Source organism: Aphis gossypii, chromosome X, assembly GCF_020184175.1.
Source record: "Aphis gossypii isolate Hap1 chromosome X, ASM2018417v2, whole genome shotgun sequence".
NCBI classification, from domain to species: domain Eukaryota; kingdom Metazoa; phylum Arthropoda; class Insecta; order Hemiptera; family Aphididae; genus Aphis; species Aphis gossypii.
In genome coordinates this window covers 3408263-3431207 of record NC_065533.1, presented here as the reverse complement: position 1 = coordinate 3431207, position 22945 = coordinate 3408263, and the positions used below count along the sequence as shown (strand labels likewise).

Below are 22945 nucleotides of genomic sequence, written 5' to 3'. Positions count from 1 at the left end.
TTGTTTATTTTATTGCATTTTGTGACCAATAAAGTACTTTAATAAATATTAAAATATAATATATTGCTAACATTTATGAATACCATTATGGAATGTAAATACTTTTTTGATAGAGTGAGAATTTTCCTATAGTTATAATGCAATTAAAATATCAAATTTTCTCCTTACAGAAAACATATTACTAATAGAACAATAATCGATTTTTAGTTTATTCCTTATATTATTTTTTATTTTATTATAATTTAAACTTAAATTATGTAGCTTAACAAAATATATATTGATTTTAATTTTTAACTATAATAATTACAAAACAAATGGCCAATAATATTAGGTAGGTACTTACGTTAAAAAAAAAAAAAAACAATTACAATTACAATTACGCAATTCTAATGTATAAATATATTCACCAAAAAGTACAATTTTTAGATGTTCAACTTACCGTGAACAAAAAGTTTTTTTAGTATTTATAATTATATAAGTTTTTTATCTCTCAAATCGCATTAATGATAATTATTTCTAGCAATACATTTGTATAATGTAGTAGTATATTATATGTTACATTGAATAATGACTTTAAGTATGAACAATAATGAGTAATGACTATAAGTCTAAATGAGTATTTATATTCTGATCGTAGCGATGAATTATGAATGTGTTTGTTTGACGTTGTGTATTTTTCTTGTTTTTGAGAAGAGTATTTGCATCTATTTTAATATTGTATATGTGGTTTATGGTAGAAAATTAGATGATATAGATAATTAATTGTACATTATGGATAAGTTAGGTTAGGTTCAATTCGTTACTGTTGAACTTTTTTTTGATAATCAGAAAATACTAATAAAAAACTACCGAAAACGGGATTATTAAATTGTATGCACATCGATTATAATTGATAGCTAATCGGTTTATCAAAAGGATTTTCTTTCTTCGTTGTAATTAATAAAATAATGATTGTATGGAATTAATATTTTCACCAAACATTTAAATCGTTTAATTATTTTGGGCTTTTTTTATTCGGTTTTAATAAATATTTGAAATAATATGTTTTCAATATAAATTGATAATATCTTTGTAAATAGACGTTTAAAGTAACATTTATTTATAATTAATAAATAATTTATTATTAAACAATATCATTGGAAGATAATATCGCTTATTTCATTAATTTTTTTTGTGTTAATTATACATTTACTTAACGATTTGAGACATGAGACTTCTATAATGTAGATGATTTAGTTTTTCAGAGATAACGTAAGTACCTATTTTAAACCCAATTTGTTTTTGCATCAGATATTTATTTTAAAGGTCATTTTATCGAAATAAAAATACGATAATATATTTAATGATTAGCAGACATCTATTAACATGATTTTCTTATCAAATAATTTTAACAGGAATATTATTATTATTTATATTATTATGACGATGGATAAAAATATTTTTGAAATAATATCTTTGGATAAAATATTTTGGTGGAAAAAATAATGTTTGGTCGAAATATCGTCTATACCTACTGATTTTCATCAACTTAATATTTATTACATATCATAGTATCTACGATATATTATACATTTTCTATTTTACTTAACATAATAATATATGAAACAGTCGCTATTAATTGCTAGGTATTTACCACGTGTACCTCATATTATACTATTAAGATAAACATTTTAGAAGCTACATATATTATGTTTATTAGGTGGGATTTTCATAACTTATCTGTAGTAAGTCGTTTTAGCAAGTTTATACTAAAATTTTATATAATTTAATCACAACTCACATTCTTTGGAGAGATGTTAATTATTAGGTACCTAATTATTGTATATTATCTGAATATCTGTTTTGATATTTATTATCTATGATAACATGTACAACATACATTAAATTAATTATATGAATTATAAGAAACAGTAAAATTGAATAACAAAGTAAAAATAAATAATACAATCAATGGATACAATCAAAATATAAATAACTGATAATATCTAATAAGTAATATAATCATAATTCATAAGTTATAATTCAATATCGTAGAATGCAGTGTATAACTTTAAGGTATAAATAGGTAGGTAGCTTAAATGTTTTATAAATATTTAAAAAAAATTTTATTGTGTATAGAAAATAATACTATGCTTGATGGTGAAATGTTTCAAATACCCGTGGTTAATATATTTTAATTGATAAAATAACAACAAAAATCGTTAAAAAAGTTATTATTTATCGTTTAAATATCGAATTTTTTAAGCATTAATTATCGAATCTATAATAATATGAATATTGTGCCAATTTTTAATATGCTAGAAGAAAAACTTATTAAGTATCTTGTGTTAAGTGTTCAAGATTTCGCTATTTAGATTAAACATTTATATATTAATCTTGAAAATTCTCGTAAAAATTGAACTTTAAACATTTATAAAAATGTATGTGTCTAATTTCTATAAGAAAACTCATAAAAAACAAACCTTGTATTAAATTGTCTAACTTTTTGATAGAAAAATAGGCACTAAAATAATTTAAGAATTTGAAAATGAGAATTTGAGTAATAGTAAAATGTTTTAAGTTTGCATGATTAATATATATTTGAATGATGATAAATAATAAAAAAAAATGTTTCATGTTTGAGGAAAAATCATTATTGTATGAAAAATTCTACTCAATTTAAACTTCAAACGAATATTATACAAAATAAATTATAGCTTGAGTTATTCAAGATTTTTTTAATTGTTGTAAAACCAAGCAACCATGTACATTTTTTGGGCTGCTTGATTGAAAAAAAAAACAAAATCGATTTAGCTTATATTTAATATTCTCGTTTTCCTGTTATTTTAAAAAGAAACTTAGACATTTTTAATTTGACATTCAACGTCCCAAATAATCGAGTTTTGTATCAGAAACCGCGTTTTATGTTAAATACTTGTATTGCTCTTAAAAGTTACAAAAGGCATGAGAAAAATAAAAAAATAAAAAAAACTTACATTAGTAATATACAGTTTTCAGTATCAAATGTTAATTTGTAAAATAAATTATTGATTGGGATAAAAGAGGTGGACAATTTAATATTTTACATAAGCATATTAAGAACAGAAATTTCGAGTTTTTTAAAACATTTTTTTTTTTTTTTGTTTGGAGATTATAAGTGAGATATTATAAATAATGTTTTAATATTTTCTATTATTGTATAGAAATTATAACCTAACCATGGAATTTTATTTACAAATACTTCATAGAAACATAAACATTATTTAATATTTAATATTTATATTTGTATTTTATATAAACTGTTTTTATTATTATTATTATAGCCATTGTTTTAAACATTACAATTTTACATTTACTATCAAAAAAATAACATGAAACACTGTTTCAATATCAAAAAAGTGGGTAAGTAGGATAAATCACTACAATATGCTGAACAGACACTTATTATAAGAAGCATGTTTTATTATACATATACTAATTATATTACTACCTAATATAGTAATTTATATTGTTATTATTAGAAGTAATATACTAATACGTGATTGGTTAATTTTTTTTTTACTGATAACATTGTCTTTATTAAATTATTATAGCTATTAATATAATATATAATATTATATATTATTATTAATAGCTTTTAGTCGATGCTGATATTTTGTTGTAAACCCGAGTGAAGATGATGGTACATATTTTATACATATTATATAACGTGACGTACTGGAGAAAAACTTTTTAAGCTATCCTCTCAAATTTAAAATTGTTGGTTACTAATAAGTGTACTAATAAGTGGCTTGTGTCCCTTGTGTTTGCCTTACTTTTATTCAAACAACTATTCTACTCCCAATAATATATTTATATCATAAATATACTTATATTTATAATTATGTATTACTCTTTTCTTTTATTTTATTTTTGCGTTATTACATAAGTGTTAATAAATAAATAATAATTTTCAAATTTAAATTATTTTTGATGAATTTTTACAAAATTTTAATTTCAAATACTTTAAAAAAAATCGTGCTTATGTATTTTTAATATTTTTAAACTCTAACAAAAAAAAAAATATATATATTTATATAGATAAATATTTTTGTAATTCCAGAAAAAAATTATCAGAGTAGTTGTATTAAATATCCAAATTTCATGACAGAGCATTGAGAGCTTGATCATTTTAGATATTTATATGTATATAAATAAAAAAACTGAAGACAAAATTAGAAAATAAACTATAAATTATTATGAATACCAAACAATATCTACGTTAAAAATTTAAATAGTTTTATTGTTCTAAAATTTAATAACAGATACAAGCAAAAATAAAATAAAACAATAATAATTATAATAATAAAAACACATTTTGTTAAATCAAAATATTAATCGCTTTACTCAGTACCTAAAATAATTGAACAGAAAGTGAATAAGAACGAAAAAAATCGATTTTCTTTTGAGTCAAATTTGGGATTTGAAAAACATTATGCCTGAAGTTCACCGATATTTGCCGTGGAATTAACTAGCAATTAGCTTGGTAAATTATGTGTAAAAATAATTATTTATTATGTATACATTATATTATAATGAACATAATATTTGAGTGATAATAGTTGTTCTATGATAACAGATATAACACTATTATATTAAATATAATTATATTAACAGGATTCATTATACAAACGCGTTCATTTGATAAAATTCGTAATACCTTAACCTAGTGATCAGCATAGATGCGGTGACTTAAAAAAATCAAAATATCATAATACCTACATCTTATGTCTGCATGTTACGAATCGTATATTATAATATTTCGTAGTTGGCGATAGAAAATAATGGTAAAATAGCTATAACAGTGTCTTGATCGCTGCGGCGGAGTCCGACCTTTGAGTCGAACATAATAATGTATATTTTGATTAAACGAATGACCGCTTAGTAATAATTAATGCTTGTTAAACCAGCTTATCGTATATACCTCATATATTATAATTAAATAATATTGTGTTAAATCAATACGCGTGGTATGGGTATTTGTTATATCGTAGAATTAGTAAACTGTAAAAGCCGTCAGAAATCAGTGAGGCCGGCAGATTGATATTATGACGGTTGTTGTTAATTTTAATATTGCGCAAAAACGCGCCTTGACCTTTAGAATTTCGAAACGTTAATTTTATTTTTCTCCACCACTAGGAACGACTACTTGTAACCAACTACTCAGTAAATCAACTATACAGGTGCCTACTGTAAATATTATTGTAGAAAAATGGCTACAAACGTAATGTGGGCTAATTAGATTAATAATTATTATTATTCCTACACGGTCGCTATAATAAAAAAAAAAATATACGATCGTAAACATAGTAATAAAAATTGTATCATTGAACCGTTATTTTTCTTCATGCATTTCGCACACACACGACACATCCATCTGCAGTATAATATGAAATATACACGTACATATACGCTTGTTTACGGATTTATTTTTTTTTTTATTTTGGCCGTTTAAACAAACAAAGGTTTGTACGTTAGAACTATATCACACTACAAAATATAAAAATATCAGTGATCTCGTTTCACACGCATACAGAGCGTTACACGTTCGTACGCCGAAACCGTAAACGACGTGGACTCATGGACGTAACTCGAGCAATTTTTATGGGGAGGGGGGGAACATTATTTTATGTCGATATACCGTATTATAAAAAAATACTTAAATAAACACACTAAATACACCTAATAAATGCATTTTTAAAAATATCAAGGAAGGCAGTTGCCCTCTCTCGCCCCTCCCCCCGTTTACACCTATCCTAATATTCTCGTGTAACGACTTAACCCCGGTCGGGTTGAACCCAAGTCGACGAGAACATTTCGGAAAACACTTTCGATCGCGATCTGCCGATCTGCTTAAAAATTTTTATCGACCTCTGAACTGTCACGTGGAACGACGAAACGCTCTGTATACATTGCACAGCGTACGTACGTACAGATATGCGTATGTTACGGTAATCGACGTTTACGGCGATAGGCGATGATTATTATAGCGTCGAGTAATGGCCGTTATCGTGGCCTATAATTGGCCACAGCCGTTTTACGCGGACGGGCGCCGACTATATAAAACGCTGATAAACGTCGGACAGCTCCGAAACACCGGCGGACTTTGCCGTCGCGGTTAGACTCTCGTGTTTATTTACACCGTCGTAGTCGTCGTCGTCGTCGTCATCATCACAATCATTATTGATGTGCCAGATCGATTTCATCTCTGTGACACGTTGTGCAGTCGAGCACACCTAAAATATCGGTCACCACACTCTCGCACGCCGACTGACGACCGTTCGTTTAACGTCGTCACGTGTGCGCGTATATTTCCATACTGCCGTGATATTTCACTATATAATAATATTATAACGATATCATAATATATATTATAATATAGGCACCGAGACACAAAAATGGTCGCTGAAGACGAAAACAATGACGAGATCGTAAGTACACATACAAGTAAAATATAATACATAATAATAATATGGTGTAAACGGTGTATAACAATGTCGCACCTAAGGAAATATAGTAATATTATTGTTGGTCGGTCGTCGCGTTAAATTCGCGCAATAGTTATGTGTGCCACGATTCCGGAATGGCAGCCGACGAAAAATGACCGCACGCACCCGTCCGGAGTGAACGAATTTTACGAACAAAATCACAACGGCGCGTTGACAGTGATTTGTTTTTTATCTGCAGATGAGACGATCAAATTGTTTTACATTAAGACGAGCGTACAAGTGTACAACATATAATATAATATTATATTAAAGTAGACACGAAAACGCTCACATAAGAAAATTGGTCCTAATATTTTTACTACGTATTGGCTATTAGGCGAGTTCAAAATGATGGAGATATCAATGCCATTTACAAAACTAAATAATAATATTTAACAATAAAAATTTTCTTTCGGGTAATTTCCTTTACACGTTTTTTAATTTGACCATAGTGACGATTACTCTATTTCAAAAGTATCCATCTTTTGTTACCGTTACAAACTAGTTCAAGGTCTGATATACATTTTCATACAGATTAAATTTGTCATCAACTTTATTTTATAACCATTTTTGTTTTTAATTTTTCTAGGGTCTATGCTTAAACGATTATTTAAAATGAAATTGCAAAATATTAATCATATATCGGTTAAATATTGAAGTATTAAAATAAACATAATATTTAAAAAGAATACCTGTATAAATTATATTTACGAAAAATTTAATAAAATAATGCTGTATGAAAAATTGTGGGGAAGTTAATGTACGTATACTGATAATAATTTACTACGCACACGACCGTATGGTTCGTATATATAGCAGGGTTATTCATATTGCCTATACTAAAATCCTTAAAAATTATATTTTTGTTGGGTAAAAACATTAAAAAAAGAAAAAAAAATAGTTAAAAAAATAATAATATTAAACAGAATACGGGTTTTTTCGCTATAATATATTATGAATCGTCAATCATCAACTTAAGTATGAGAAAATAAAATATTGGTATAGTATGGTGAAGAAGATTTCAAATATATAATGTAGGTATTATAATTATTCGATAAAATAGAATTTTATAAAATATTTACAAGTTACAGTGCAAATAAATATGTTTGTTTTGCATTTTTTTGAATTTTTTGCATTTATTGTAGTTTATTACTTTTTAAGTCATTTTTCGACATTTTTAGGTCATTCTTCCACATTTTTAGTCATTTTTACTGATTTCACACTTGTTCACTTCTTATTGTTTATTGTTTTTTAGGTTATCAAACTTCCGAGCCCTAATTATAGGTGTAGGTTGTAAGAATCTAAATTGCCCTACAATAAATCTGTTTTCACTATTATACGTATGAATCAATCGTTTTCATTGACTTATAAGTTAATAATAATTATAATGTATAATAGTATATGCTGTGTTTTAGAAAAAAAAATAGTTATAATATATACCAGGGGTGGCCAAAATTTTTTTGGTCACGATCTACTAAAAATATACTTCACCTCTGAGGATTGACTTTCATAGAAAATGTTATTATTGAACAACTATAATTGTTAAGAAATATATATGGCACGTGGGCCTAAAAATACATTTTAACATGAGACTTTGAAATTGTTCACGATAGACTGTTTGGCCGTCTCTGATATATACCCAAGTAATACTAATATAAAAATAATGGTTTTATACATATACTACACAATATCTTGAATATTTTAAGAAATAAAATCAACTTTACTCAGAACCGTATTTTATAAATAATGAGTTATTTTGAATAGAAATTCACATCCACTACAAAACCGTTCACGACTTTACATCCTAATAAAATTTGTTTTAAAATTATCCTGTCATATAATTTTAAAAATTTAAACAAATATGATATTCTAACAGTATAACGTCTATAACTACAAGACGAGTCAAATAAATTATTCCTTTTAATTTTTTATTTTTATTACCCGTTTGTACTCTATAATATAATTATGATTCGAAATCAGTTTTTGTTTTACGATCAACTTACAGCTAAGCAGAGTTGTTTTTTTTTCTGTTGTAATCAAATGTATTACAAGACCAAACAGACAATTAATAATATCTACGTAAAATGTCTATAATTATTAAATATAATTGTGTAGCTAATAGCTATGTTTTAAAATGAATCAACGATTTTAAAATTAATCTCTTATTTGGTTTTACAAATATAATATATATAATATATAGATATATTGTAATGATGTACATTCTTCATTAACTATTATCTCTAAATGTATTCCTAGTACCAATCTAAAAATAATGAATATAAGATAAGGAACATACTTTATTTAAATAATTATAATTTGTTATTTCTAATCCATTTTTGAAACAATACCTATTAAGTAGGTATCATAAAAGTTTTTTTTAACACCTTATAAGTAGAAATTACTCGTCTATAAATTATATTTTAATTATTCAAATTAAATAAGGATAACCTACAAACTAGTATACTAAAAACATCTCACAGGATTAGATTTCAACAAATTTAGATAAAATTCAGATTTAAGTTATATAGGCATGTAAATTTTAAGTTGTATACAGCGGTACAGTGCAGAAAAAATATTCCCAGAATTATTAAAAACATTCATGAATGTAATTTAAGACTGCAGAACAAAAAAATAACGTATTCTTATACCAATTGTATTTTTTTCTAATTAAAATAGATAGAATATTTTTTATACTGTATACTTATATAATATATATAAGTATTTTAATTTTTGTAGTATTATTTATTGTATAATGCAAATAAATGTACATACTATTGTATGCATAATTCATTCTTTTTATCATGTTAAATATAGTTTCAAGAAATGGAAGTCGAAGATCCTTTCTGTCTGGAATCAAGTCCTCTTAAATTAACATTTGAAGATATAACGTCTGCTGCTTACAAGATAAAAGATGGTGTAATCAAGACAGCGTGCACGGTGAGCGATTTATTAATATCTTATTATTTTTAGTTAATATTATTTACTGTAATTTAACAATATAAATTTTTATATGTCCATTATTTGTGTGTAGAGATCGCATTTATCTAGTGTTGTCAATATGGAACTTTATTTGAAAAAGGACTTTGTGCAGTACACCGGAAGGTAATATTAACAAATTATTTAAATCGATTTCACTTAATAGTTATTATACCTATATATACGTATAATTTATGTCTACGAATCGATACTATTGGGTACTCCAGGTACTTGGTGAATGAAAAATATATCATAGAAAACTATGATAGTTCTAAGAAATTGTAAAACATTACTATTAATTTAAAAAGATTGTGGTCTTTGAATTTTCAAAGTTGAAAGTTGGATATTTTAAATCAACCTATGTATTTCAATTTTTGGATCTAAAATTCCTCAAACATCACAAAATCTCGTTTATAGTATATTATGTTATTATGTATACAGCTGTAACGATATTTGGTGTACAAATATTGATTTTTGTTTATCGACTTGGAACGTAACAAACGTCGTGATTTTAACATAACCCAATTATATTTTTTGTCTTTTAAGTAGGTATTTAGGTACTATATATAAAAAAAACTAAAATATTGTTGTGTATTTAAGTTTTAAGGAGCGTGGTGCATGCTATGCGCTGATGATGTTGTCCGATGAGCACAAGCGAAATGGCGTGATATCTGCGTCTTTGGGAAATCACGCACAGGCTCTATGTTACCATGGTAAGCGGCTTGGTGTGCCGGTGACAGTAGTTATGCCCACAGTTGCACCGATAATCAAAATCGAGGCTTGCCGGAATTTCGGGGCAACTGTCATAATTCAGGGCTTTAACATGAAAGAATCCAAACACATAGCGCTCAAGTTGTCCAAGGAGAAAGGGATCATATACATCAATGGGTATGTACAGAGTATATTATGCCAGTTTAGTAATGTCACAACTTCATTTTAAAAGATTATGAATTCGATTTAATTATTAATTACACATTTGACAAATAAATCGAGGTATAACATAATATATTATATTGTAGGTTACATATGGTTATCGTCAAATTTGAAAATAACTAGTATTATATTATTTTTCTATTCCTTGTTTTAGTACCTAGATCTCTTATTCATCAAATAATACAATATAGTATTTTTTTTTAAATATTTTAACAATTTATTTTCATATTTTCTTCTTCTTCGGAATTCAACATTCGAATATAATTATAGTACCTACGAGATTAATATATTAAGACTAATATATTCTGCAGCAATCAATAAGTTTAAAAAATTAAAACATAATATTATATAACATGGCGTATTAAACAAACCGTATAAAATATTTAATTGTATTTTACAATTGTAAACGATTTTCTTATGCAGGTACGACCATCCTCACATAATGGCTGGTCAAGGTACAGTGGGACTTGAAATATTAGAAGACGTCCCGGACGCAGATGCAATCGTCGTTCCTGTCGGTGGCGGTGGTTTGATAGCTGGCGTGTCACTAGCCGTCAAAACATTGAAAAAAAACTGTAAAATTATTGTGAGTATGAATTTTATAACACCGAGAATAAAACCTGAGCACGTTATTCAATGTTTAATAGATTTGACGCATCTTAACTATTCGAAAATTTATTTTTTCCCTATAAAGAGTTTTCCCCTTCTTTTTATATTTTTCCTGTCTGAATGAATGTCACAATATAATTTTATATTTTTGTGTCTAAGAAAATTATCTATGAATTAAAATAATTTTGAGATATTTTCGACTTTTTTATGTTCTGGATAATGTCTTTAATATTATAGATATATTTTGTTAATGCAATTAAAAATAAAAATGCAATATAATCACACGGCGTCTTGAATAGGCTATTTAGCTACTCTAATGTAACCGTGCACCTTACGTCTGTTTAACTAGAAAAACATAGATTAATAATTTTTTAGTGTTCTGTAATCAGTAATAATAATAATATTATTATCGTATTTTGCCAACTTGTCAATCGGTGACAATAATTGAACATTAATATGTAACATCTGTGAGTCTATTATGGTCATTTTATTATACACACAAATGCGTGTAATTAATTTTTAAATTTAAGTGTTCTATACGCGCAGTAATTTTCAATACATTATGAAGTTAATGAATATTAAAAGTAATTAAGTATATTATCTAAAAAAACCTTGAGGCTTTGTCAAACAAGATTTTAAATTTGAAAACAAATTTTTATTCATTAACATGTTATTATTTGAAACATTATTTCTTATTTGATAAATAAATTACTAATAATTGAGTTAAAAAAAAAAAAAATTGAAATCACATAAAATAAAACATGGTAGTTAAGTTGTTGGTAAATATAAAATTAAAACATACAAAACCAAAATACATTTCAATGGTATTATAATATTTTAAAATTATATATAATATATATATATATTTATATTTAATCTATATAAATTCAGGTTGAAATGTTTGAATCGTAACACACTTCAGTATACTACAAAACTTAGCAAACTTACTCCCCCGAAAAAAGGTTTTTCTGTGATAATAAATTAATTAAAATTTTTGGAACTTTTTAGTTAGTAACTTACCTAATATGTTATAGATTATATTTCAATATCAGAATGACTTCTTCTTTTTAAAAATAAAATAGTAAAAACGTTGATAAAGCATAGTATAATCACATTATTTTAAAATTATAAAATTCCAATACTATAAGAGTTACCTATTATAATTTTTAAATTAATATTTTACCCAACATATTTAAACCTATCATGGGTTATAATTACTATCCTTAGAACATACAGTTAACTTATTCAGAAAGTGGATGCTAATTGAATTACTTTTTTATCAGATTATAATTTCATATTAAACTACTTTTAGGGCGTCGAATCCGACCGCGTGCCCAGTTTCACGAAAGCCATGGAAAACGGAAGTCCTATTACTGTCGAAGGCAAGAGCACACTGGCCGATGGCTTGGCCGTACCCAGAGTCGGTTGTAACGCATTTGCCACCGCCGCGGGGCTGGTTGATAAAATGGTAAGTACTTCTCGTCTTAATCCATTGTATTTACTTAATAAAGGACCCGGCTATAACACCCAATCACGTTCTTCAAGCACAACACGGTAGTATAGGTAATAATAATAGTATTAAAAAAAAAAAAAAATACGAGAAAAAGATTGCGGGGAATTACAGGTCGGTTCAACAAAACAAATAATAGAAATTCGGTACAAAAATTAATATTAGTGTTTGTATAATATATTATTGTCGTTTACCTGTCTGTTTTTAAGTTCAATACTTAACATTTGCCAATCTTCGACGTGAAAAAATTTATCGAAGAAAACAGCACATAATATCATCATAAATTTGCAAATGTAGGTAATGATAATATAATATTGGTATCTTTGATTTATGATACATACAATTCATCACTTGTATATCAAATAAATCGTAGTTGTGTAGTGACAGCGAAAGGAGCAACATTAACAGCCAAGATATGTTAACGGCTGGCCGAGAACAAAAAAAAAATAAAAAAAATTTTCCCATTAATTATGATTAGACATGACACTATATAATAATCGGCTACATTTACTTTTAGTTTTTGACATTGTTCTCTTATCAAAACAGTCTCAAATGTTTGAGATTTCTAATACACTATACTTACTTCAGGTGACTATTAATTGAATTAAGTAATTACATCCGAACTTGATAGGTAAGGATTTTTAGGTATGTTAATAAACTATCATGTCGCATAGAGTTTATTATATTTTTTATTTATACGACTCATAGCAGGTAAAATGTAAATAATTCCAAATCATTTTGTTTAGTGCTTTAAAGAAAATAACAATAATTTTCAAAATGAAAAATAATCCAAGTTTTATGTTTAGAAAATCAATTAAAAACGTTCTAAAATAAATACTAGTGAGAAAAAACAGAAAAATATATTGCCTATTGTTGAGGTCTTAATACAGATATAAGCAAATATTATACCTAAGTAATACTATGGATATTTAATTATTGTTTTAAATAGATATTTTTAAATAAAATTTAAAATATAAAGTTCTGGAAAGATATGTCACTACACGACTACACTCTTATTGTCACAATTGTTTCCCTCCCACCACAATAGATAATCCAAACACAGCGTAACAACAGATTACTGAGTACTTAATTTAAAATTATGTAAATATTATGTATTAGTAGCAATGGAACTATTTTTTTTTAGGTTGTGGTCACTGAGGAATGGATATCGATGGCAATTCTGCGACTCGTCGAATCTGAGAAGTGCGTAGTAGAAGGCGCCGGAGCCATTGGACTAGCAGCCGCGTTATCGGGTACTTTGGACGAGTTTATAGGCAAAAAGTGAGTGGACAGCGTTGAACTATTATTGTAGTATGATGAAATATTATACATTCCAGGCTTCTGCTTTTACTATTAATAATGGTTATTTGTTTAAGAATTGTAAAAAAAAAAATTAAATAACCAATTTTCTCGAAAATCGTTATAAGGTCCTGTTTACGGACAGAAAAAACATTATAGTGATCAAACTAAAAAATATTTAGGTTTGGAAAACGCAAAAATAATGATTATTAAAACAGGAAAACTTTTTTAACGCTGAAAACAATTTTTTTATAATACTTATGCATGTATACATATTTTTTACAAATTTAATCATTAGTATAAACACCGTCGAGATATAGGTTATTATTTTTTCTCGATTATAAATCAAAAAAAAAAGAAAAAGAATTATAGATTAAAATCAAATGAAAAATACGTAAAAATTAATTATTTCAAATAATTAACTTTTATTTTTTTCCCATCTCACTTACTTATCTATTTTTCATCTAGTTGCTGTTGAAAATGGCGGTCATCATAGCGACGGTCAGTCATCAGTAAAATATTTAATGTGATATTTTATATAATATTATAAATGTTGGATTGACAATAAACTGATGTCGATACTGTCTTGCTAAATTTTTTTTTGTTTATTAAATATATGAAGTAAAAAACATATCGTTTAGTCGATAATGAAATAAATGAATTTTTATAATTTAATAAATGGTCATTATCAATGACCAATAATATATTTTAGTAGTCGTAAACTTTTGAATATTTACAATTATTAATTGTTGAATGGATGGTATTTGTAGAGTTGTTCTGTTGCTGTGTGGTGGCAACATCGATACCTCTATTTTGGGAAGGTGTTTGGACAGAGGATTGGCCATCGATGGTAGATTGGTCAAATTTCACGCGACGTTGAGCGATAGACCTGGTGGTATCGCGGAACTGTGCAGAATTTTGGCAACGATTGGCGTTTGTGTGAAAGACATCATACACGAAAGGGCTTGGCTGTCGGATGACGTTTTCAGCGTTAGGGTCAGTTTGAACAGGACTATTTTTTTATTATTATAATTCGAAACGCTAATTTATTACGTTATATAATCCACCTATTGATCATAATGAATTTGGGCTTGGTACAAAATTGAAAAAAATAATAATATCAAAAAAAATGAGGGCATAAAAGTTTACTTGTGTTGTGATATGATCAATATTTATCCTACCCTTCCATCTGCTACTTTACAAACATTTTAAGTATCTAACGTTGTATTATCTAACAGGGATTTTATTATTATACTATAGTATAATAAAGAATATCATAAAAAATAATTATTGTTATGTAGATCTCAAAGTTAAAATAATATTAAGCAAATGGAATCGTGTTTCTGAGTTTAGCCTCTAAAAATTATTATTATCAGAGTCCATAATTTTATATATTTGGTTTTTTTATGGTTATACACGATCATACATAGCTAATATTTATAGAAATTTGAATTTTATTAGGTACGCAAAATTCAATAGTACACAATATATTTAATTTACATTTTTATTGTTCTAAGAGGGGCATTTTTCCGTAACGTATTATTATTCTGAAAAATTAACAAAACACTCAATTTACCTTAATTTATTTTTTAACCCTTTAATTTTATAAGTTATATTAATAAATACATTATTTTCATGTTTGTTCATCAAAGCAATGTAAATAACATATAAAATATTATTTTATTTGTTATCTTTCACTTACTCCCTAAAATAACATGATAATATATGTAATAAAATCGTATTTCTGTATTTATTTATTTTCAATTTTGGATATTTTGGATATTTATAGATTAAGTGTGATTTTCTGTTATAGGTCAAAGTCGTATGCGAGACAAGAGACTTAAGACACGCTCAACTGCTTCAGGAGGTGATAAAGAAGAACTACAGCTCTTCCGTGTTTGGTAACATACCATTACCTAAAGTTCTTTGAACTATGATTTTATGTTTTTCTTTTTTTTTCATTAGTGTTTTCTTTTGATTTTTCATTATAATATTACTTATCATTGACATGCTGTACTACTATTGATATTATAATTTATAAATAAATAAACATTTTATTTTTGTACTGCAACGTAACTATTTTATTTTGTATTTTGACATATAAACACACACAAACATGAATAACAATAAAATGGTTTTGAATTCAAATGTAAAATAGTTACACACAAATTCCATTAGATTGAATTAAATTTTGTTTAATAAATTAACTGGTTTGGTAACACACAGAATACATTAAAAAACGAATAGGTACTGAACGAAATCAGTTTAACATATAGAATATGATTATATTATAATAATATGTAGTTTACTAATACAGACTACGTTTTTAAATGTAACAATAATGAATAGTTATATAATAAGATTTTCCAAACAAAAGAAGTTCAAAATTGTACTGATATTGGTATTGTTTCTATTTTATTATCAGATTTACATATTTTTATAATTTATATAAGAGGTAGATATTGGTTGAAAATAATATTTCCTCTTGACAGATGACATAAAAAAAAAAAAACATTTGAATACAATTTGTAATCCGTTACATCTTACATAAGTTATGTTGTACTTTAATGCTTCATAAATAGTATTTTTAAATGGTTTAAAATATTAATAATATATATAAATTGAATTTGTACTAATTTACAATAATTATAATAAACGTAGAAACGGTATAAGTTTTTGACAAATCAATTTGTTTTCGGTATAGTTGTTTGTATTATGTTAGTGCGGCTAACAATCATTTCGGTAAAAGATATTTTTTTTTTTGTAACAAATGCATTTTTACGATTAATTCCATAACGTGTACGGATGTTTCATGATCACTTAATATCCGTATAATATATATTTAATTTTTCGTTATAAAATCAATTATTTTTTGTAACTTTGGATATTTTTATTATTTCTTTGGAACAAAATAAATAAACTTCTATTATATGTCTTTAAAATATCTCAATAAATAACACATTTAAAGGTAACATTCATATGGTAACAATTTTTGAAAAATATTAATAATATAGAAGCGATCAACAAATTTAATAATATTCTAAATTAATTAACTACATGGATATAATATTTCTTTATAATTTAATATAATTCATACTCATAAATTCTTAACGCTATCGATAACGGAAAAAAGTAATTAGACTTTCGTTTTATAATTTAATAAATTAAACTTACTATAAGTATTATTTTAGTCTAGTCTAGTTTTAAGTTCCTTCTTTTTTCCGTTACTTCTATTTTTCCAGTCTTTTATATTCCACAACAGATATGAAGCAAATTGCATATTTACTTCATTTTCTTTATTCTTTATCACATCACCTAACCTATACTTATACAGTTCAAGTTTTAGCACCTTCTCCGAAACCAACACAAAATTAAGCTAGTCTTTTAATATACATTTTTGATATTTCGAAATCTGGGAATTCGATAATAAATAATATATATTTTCAGACTAACTCTATCGTACGAAATCGAATCTTTAAAATATTTTTAAATCTATTATAATATGGTTATACTATTTGATAAATATATCATAATCTACATCCTATGATTAATAAGTAATAATATATTTTTTTTGCCAAGAATAAAGATATCTTGTCGATTTTACAGTGTAATACAATTTTAAGAGATTTTTTTATTGAGATTAAACAGACATTTTTGAAAAATTTAACATTAATTTTTCTATTATTGACTGTAATTAGTTTGTATAATTATTATTCTCGGATGTTATCGTTTTTAATTTTAATTAAGTTCCGCCAATTTATTAAAAACGATAAAAATCTAACGATTTACTTTTTATTTGATATAATTCTTAATTGTAAAGCAAAAAATATATTTAATAGATAATAATACTAGGTTTTATTTTGTCAACATAATATTATAATCAACTCTAAAAAAAAAATCTACAATTATTTTTAAACCATTGATTTTATATTGACCTGTAATACTCACATTTTCAATTCTTATATTATTTCAATGATCGAAGTGGATTAAAATAATCGGGGGGCAGAATATAGTTATTTTCTTTTTTAAACAGATAACAAGAAGTCATTCTAGCCCGAGCGAGAATCGGACATTCTTTTTTGGCCCATTCATTTTTAACCGGTAAAGATCCACCACCCATAGATAATAAATGCCATGAAGACCTAACCATCCAACACATCGTTCTAGACTATCCAGATCTTGAAAACATCCGAAATACCTTATCAATACCTACCCAACAACTTAGAAAAAGCTCTCCATAAATACAACACCATGAACATTTTAAACTTTCTTACACAAATTAATATTGTAAACAATCCTTTTCTATCGCGTATTCATATTTTAAGAATATTGTAACCTTTGAAATTTATTAATTAATATATCTCATACAATGTAACATGTACACAGAGCTAATAATCTCAGATGTTGAAGCCTCATTTTTCTTTCAATGAAAAAAAAATATTTTCTACAGTTTGTTTTTTTCATAAGGTCCGGAACAGTAATTATCTCTATTGTTCTATTATTTATTACAGTTGTTGGTTATTATTGATCAGTAATTACTTACATTTTTATATTATATTATTTTAAGAATGTGAGACTGTGAAGTTATATTTTTGGCAACCTAGTAATGTTTTTCTTTACTTTCGATGTGAAATATTAGAATTTTAATAAATAAAATATTTATATATGAAGATATTTATATGAAATAAATTAGTCGATATATTGTTGATAAGATCTAAAAATTATGAAAACATTACATTTTCCAAAATCTAAGAGAGATGGGTAAATTTAAAGAGAATAACTTCTAAAAGAAGAGGAAATGTTACATCACTCCGCTTCGACCACTGAATAAGTAGAATGATTGACGTGTATATCAGATATTTACATAAAATCTATTTGGTGTTCATTACCTTATAGGAGATTTCTCAACTCTCAATTAATACAAAACAAAATCAAAATTAATAAATAATAATTTCACACAACGTTAATACTACTTCTAATAGACAAGGACTACCAATTCAAAAGAAACCATTTTAGTTTCTAACATAACTATACTATACGTAATACGTAAGTTTAATAGAAACTCATGTTAAACACACTTCTATTAAAATTCAAACTTCATAATTTTTCACTCTTTTTTCACTACTTATTCGAACAAGAAATAGTAGACGTGTAGTACCTATTAAACGCTATACTAAGTATCTCTACTAAGAACGAAAATCGACATTAAATTTTCTAACACACTATAAAGCAAAACAGCTTAAATAAATTTTTCTAATATTTATATAATATTATTTTCGTTTTTACAACACGGCAATTTCAATTTTACTTATTTGGGAAAATACAAGTTTATATGGCTATATAAGCTCTAAAGGTATCGACAGTTTTTATTCATCATTCTACATTATATTGTATTAATTGTAAAATAATAATTTATCTTTTTATGTTTTATCGAGAATGTTAATGTTAACCGCAAAAGTCATTTAAGTCATTTAACTGTGTTTAAAGGAAATATGCGAAATGTATAATAATAAATTGTTATAATATACCTCCAATTATTATTTTTATACTTAATTTTTTAATGTTTTTGAGCATTTAATCATAATATCATTATGAATATTTAGTTGAGCATTATGTATATTATAGCAAATAAGACTAACTGTTCAAGTAAGAATGTTCTACGACGTGTGTTTGAAAATAGTTTTCATACCATACGGTGGCTGATGAAGAAATTATTAATTTTACTGATACCAATAGAAACATATAAATTTATGATAATTTCATAAGTGTGGGACTTATTCGTAAAACAATTTGTAATAGTGACTTCAAATTGTGCTACGAATTGAATAACATAATTGACATAATCATATTAAGTTATTAGTTTAATAATTGCTAGTATATTAAGGAAAACTGTAATTGAAATTCAATTGTGATAAATTACTGTAATGAAATATAAATAAGATAAATTAAAGTTTATTATCCGCACAATCAACTAGTGATTTTGTCAAAATACTTTAAGTTTTAATGCAAAATAGTTAAAATAATAATTAATGTGTAAAAAGTTTCATCATATTATATACTTATGTATCATGATTTTTTTGAAGTTTTATGTTGCAGTTTATTTGAGTGTGGGAAAACGGTTAAATTGACAATCGGCATCGGCTCTAAATTATATAATATAATATTAATTATAAAGATATTTGTTAGTTGTTATATTATTTTACTTTAAATGCGCAAAAACGTTATGACCAAACTAACGCAAAAAATGTTAATTTTATATTTTTATCCATTTATAGGTATATTTTTATAATATTTTGAGTTTGTTGATTTGCAGACTTGTGATTTTTTATTAATTTAATTATTATTAATTTGTAATTTTTTATTATTAACGACAATGTTATATTAATCGTTTCAATAAAATATCTGAAAACTTTTTGGTGTGAGCCTTTTACTGTCGACCCTGTTTTTTAAACGGGTGATTATAATATTTTATAATTAAATTATGTTTTAATTTGGACGGACGACGTACAAAATTAACATAATCATTAAATTTAAAACGAGAACCCCCTTTTTTTGTCGTAAATTTTCAAACATACTACTTTTTTGAAATTTTAGAATTTTGTGATATTTTAATATTTTAGTATCGAAAGTATTAGTAGATATTATAATATTGATTTAAATTAATTAATTAAATTTTTTTAATTTGTATTTGTATAATTGTTTTAATATAACATTTAAAATACTAAAATATTATATTTTACCTATTTGACTTTTTATTTTAAGTCTTATATAGTTTATAATATTTAATAACTCAGATATTACTCCTTTAAATTTCAATATAAATAAGTAAAAATATTTATAAGAATTATTTAATTTACAGAACAAAAAATAGTGATTCTCGTTTGAATAAAAGTAAGTTTTTTTCACTAAAGAATTCTCCTTTAATGGTATAACAATCAAAGTGTTTTTTTATTTGAATAAATGTACTATTATATGGGATGAAAGTGGGGGGAAATGAGTATTATTGGTTAATCTTACGATTGGTGTATAATTGTATAGAAAAATTGGCGAACAAAAACTTTTAATTAAAAAGTGTTATCTGTTAATAGAACGCTGTCAGAACGAATATATTTTGAGTAGTCATGATTTGAACAGGCATATATCAATATATTTTATGTAACGTTTAAGTTTTTTTTTTTTTTTTAAACAGTTTTTTGTATTTATTTTTATGAAATGTTCATAATATTAACTTACGAACACACCAAGTGTTTGAAAAAAAAAAAACATTTTTATTTTTATAACTTTGTAGATAATATTCATGGGGTATGGTTGAATGATTGGTAAGCCTATTAAAAACGCTTTTGATAATATGCTTTAATGCTTTATAAACAGCTTAATATTTGATTTTGAAACCTTGAAATTTGATAGTTTATATAACTTCTAGAAAGTCTAAAATAAATTACGGCAACATGATACACAAGTAAAATGTAGATACAGACTGTGTTACAATCGCGCGATCTGGCTAGGAATATTAATGTTAATTATTATTATCAACATGTACATTGTACATTAATACTAATAAAATTGATACGGACACTCAAATATAGTTAAGTAGAGGAGGGGTACGGATTTTGGTACTCCTCCTCATCCCTAATTTTACCATTGAAAATTTGTTTTGCGACTTTTAGTAGTAATTATAGTATAAACTGTAGGTAATATTGTAGTACAGAACCATCAATGCTAATCAACTTTGGTCGGTGAAGTCCACTTCTGGATTATGACGGTGAATTAGAGTAAGTTTAAGCCGTTGCAGTACATTTTGAATTTGAGTTTTATACTATAAAGGCATGAATCTATTCAACTATTGATTTGATTGGCGGTTGTGCGTTCTAGTAATTCATGTGGTAATCAATTGTGCAGGTTGAAAAGTGTACTTTATCTAAAATAAACAAATACATAAAAATATATTATACTTTTAATATACATAATTTAATATGATATATTTTAAATAGGTATTCTAATATAAATGCGTATACGATAATACGTAATACATCACACTAAACCATAAACTATTAAAAGATTTAGAAGTATTGTTTTTAGTCAAGAAAAATAATTGTCGATAGCATTTTATTATTTTAAACGGTTATACAAGTGTAATAATTTTTGGATTTATGTATCGTGTACCTCTACAGTTGTTTAATGTTTAAACTTAAAACCCTCCATGCACTTTTAAAATAATTGAGATCGGTACCATATTATAGTTTATAAAAAACAAAAATAAATTTTAGATTTTAAACGACAATTATTGTATTTCTATGAAAATATACCCAACATTAATATTATTTATCAACAAATCATATTTCTATACAACTGAATACAATTAAATATTATCAATATATTTTTATAACACAATAATTAATGCACAGAAAATTAAATAGCTAATGAAAATAGTAAAGATCAATTTATTATGCATAATTTTAAAACCTAATGACTGCATCATTAATAATATTATAAAAAGAGTATTGATTTTTTTAGTGCTACTTGAGAAAGATTTCAACTGTGACTTTCCATGTTATACAGGGAAAATTGCTCCAAAACACATAACATTGTTCTATATAGCTTAAAATCAAGTTAAAAAGGTCGGCAAGTGGGTACCGCTCTGCTGTACATTAAGGGGTGGGGTGGACCTCGGACTAGGGTAGATTAAATTTGAATACAATGATAGGTATCATTGTATACGAAAAACGATTCTGAACGGAGATGATTTGTCAGTCTAGAATATATTATAATTAAATATTGTCATATATTCTATTTTGAAACAAATATTCCGATTTCATAAAAATTTAAAACTCAAACGCTCAAAACATTTTTCCTATTATGACGCTTAAAATTTTCTCTATAGCTTTTTGAAGCAAAACTTATGGAAAACTTAGTGTTGAATTTTTTAACGTTAGATATAAATACAAACAATTTTATGAATTTTGAACTACAAAATAACTTGCAAATATTCATGATTTTGACGAATTTTTGTCAAAATTTGAACTTCAAATTCTAATAAAAAAAAATTGTGTCTATGTATTCTTATAATTTTTTAATCACTTTAAGAATAACATATGAGGAACTTTGTATAAAA

The 22945-nt window shown here is 25.5% G+C and overlaps 2 protein-coding genes and 2 long non-coding RNA genes across 6 annotated transcripts in view; 1 reads left to right on the top strand and 3 right to left on the bottom strand.

The window, feature by feature from the left end:
- The first annotated feature begins 6089 nt into the window (after positions 1–6089).
- LOC114131786 (L-threonine dehydratase catabolic TdcB) lies at positions 6090–15904 on the top strand. The gene is made up of 9 exons (XM_027997090.2): positions 6090–6449; positions 9321–9443; positions 9538–9608; positions 10083–10370; positions 10839–11001; positions 12337–12492; positions 13679–13815; positions 14604–14829; positions 15647–15904. The coding sequence occupies exons 1-9, from the start codon at positions 6417–6419 to the stop codon at positions 15761–15763; spliced, it is 1314 nt and encodes a 437-aa protein (XP_027852891.1). The 5' UTR covers positions 6090–6416; the 3' UTR covers positions 15764–15904.
- On the bottom strand, positions 10477–10870 carry LOC126551545 (uncharacterized). Its single transcript, XR_007605471.1, has 2 exons — positions 10787–10870; positions 10477–10688 (listed from the first exon to the last, which is right to left on the bottom strand). It is a non-coding gene; the product is annotated as an uncharacterized LOC126551545 (long non-coding RNA).
- LOC126551544 (uncharacterized) lies at positions 12337–12823 on the bottom strand. Its single transcript, XR_007605470.1, has 2 exons — positions 12729–12823; positions 12337–12542 (listed from the first exon to the last, which is right to left on the bottom strand). It is a non-coding gene; the product is annotated as an uncharacterized LOC126551544 (long non-coding RNA).
- LOC114131789 (uncharacterized) overlaps positions 15771–22945 on the bottom strand; it is an 89052-nt gene continuing 81877 nt past the window's right edge. For all 3 annotated transcript variants that reach the window (XR_007605468.1, XR_007605469.1, XM_050205156.1), the window contains one exon: positions 15771–21751. Coding sequence is in view for 1 of the 3 variants with exons in the window: in XM_050205156.1 (XP_050061113.1) it covers positions 21748–21751 (4 nt within the window). In the remaining 2 variants the exon portion in view is untranslated. The remainder of the gene's footprint in view (positions 21752–22945) is intronic.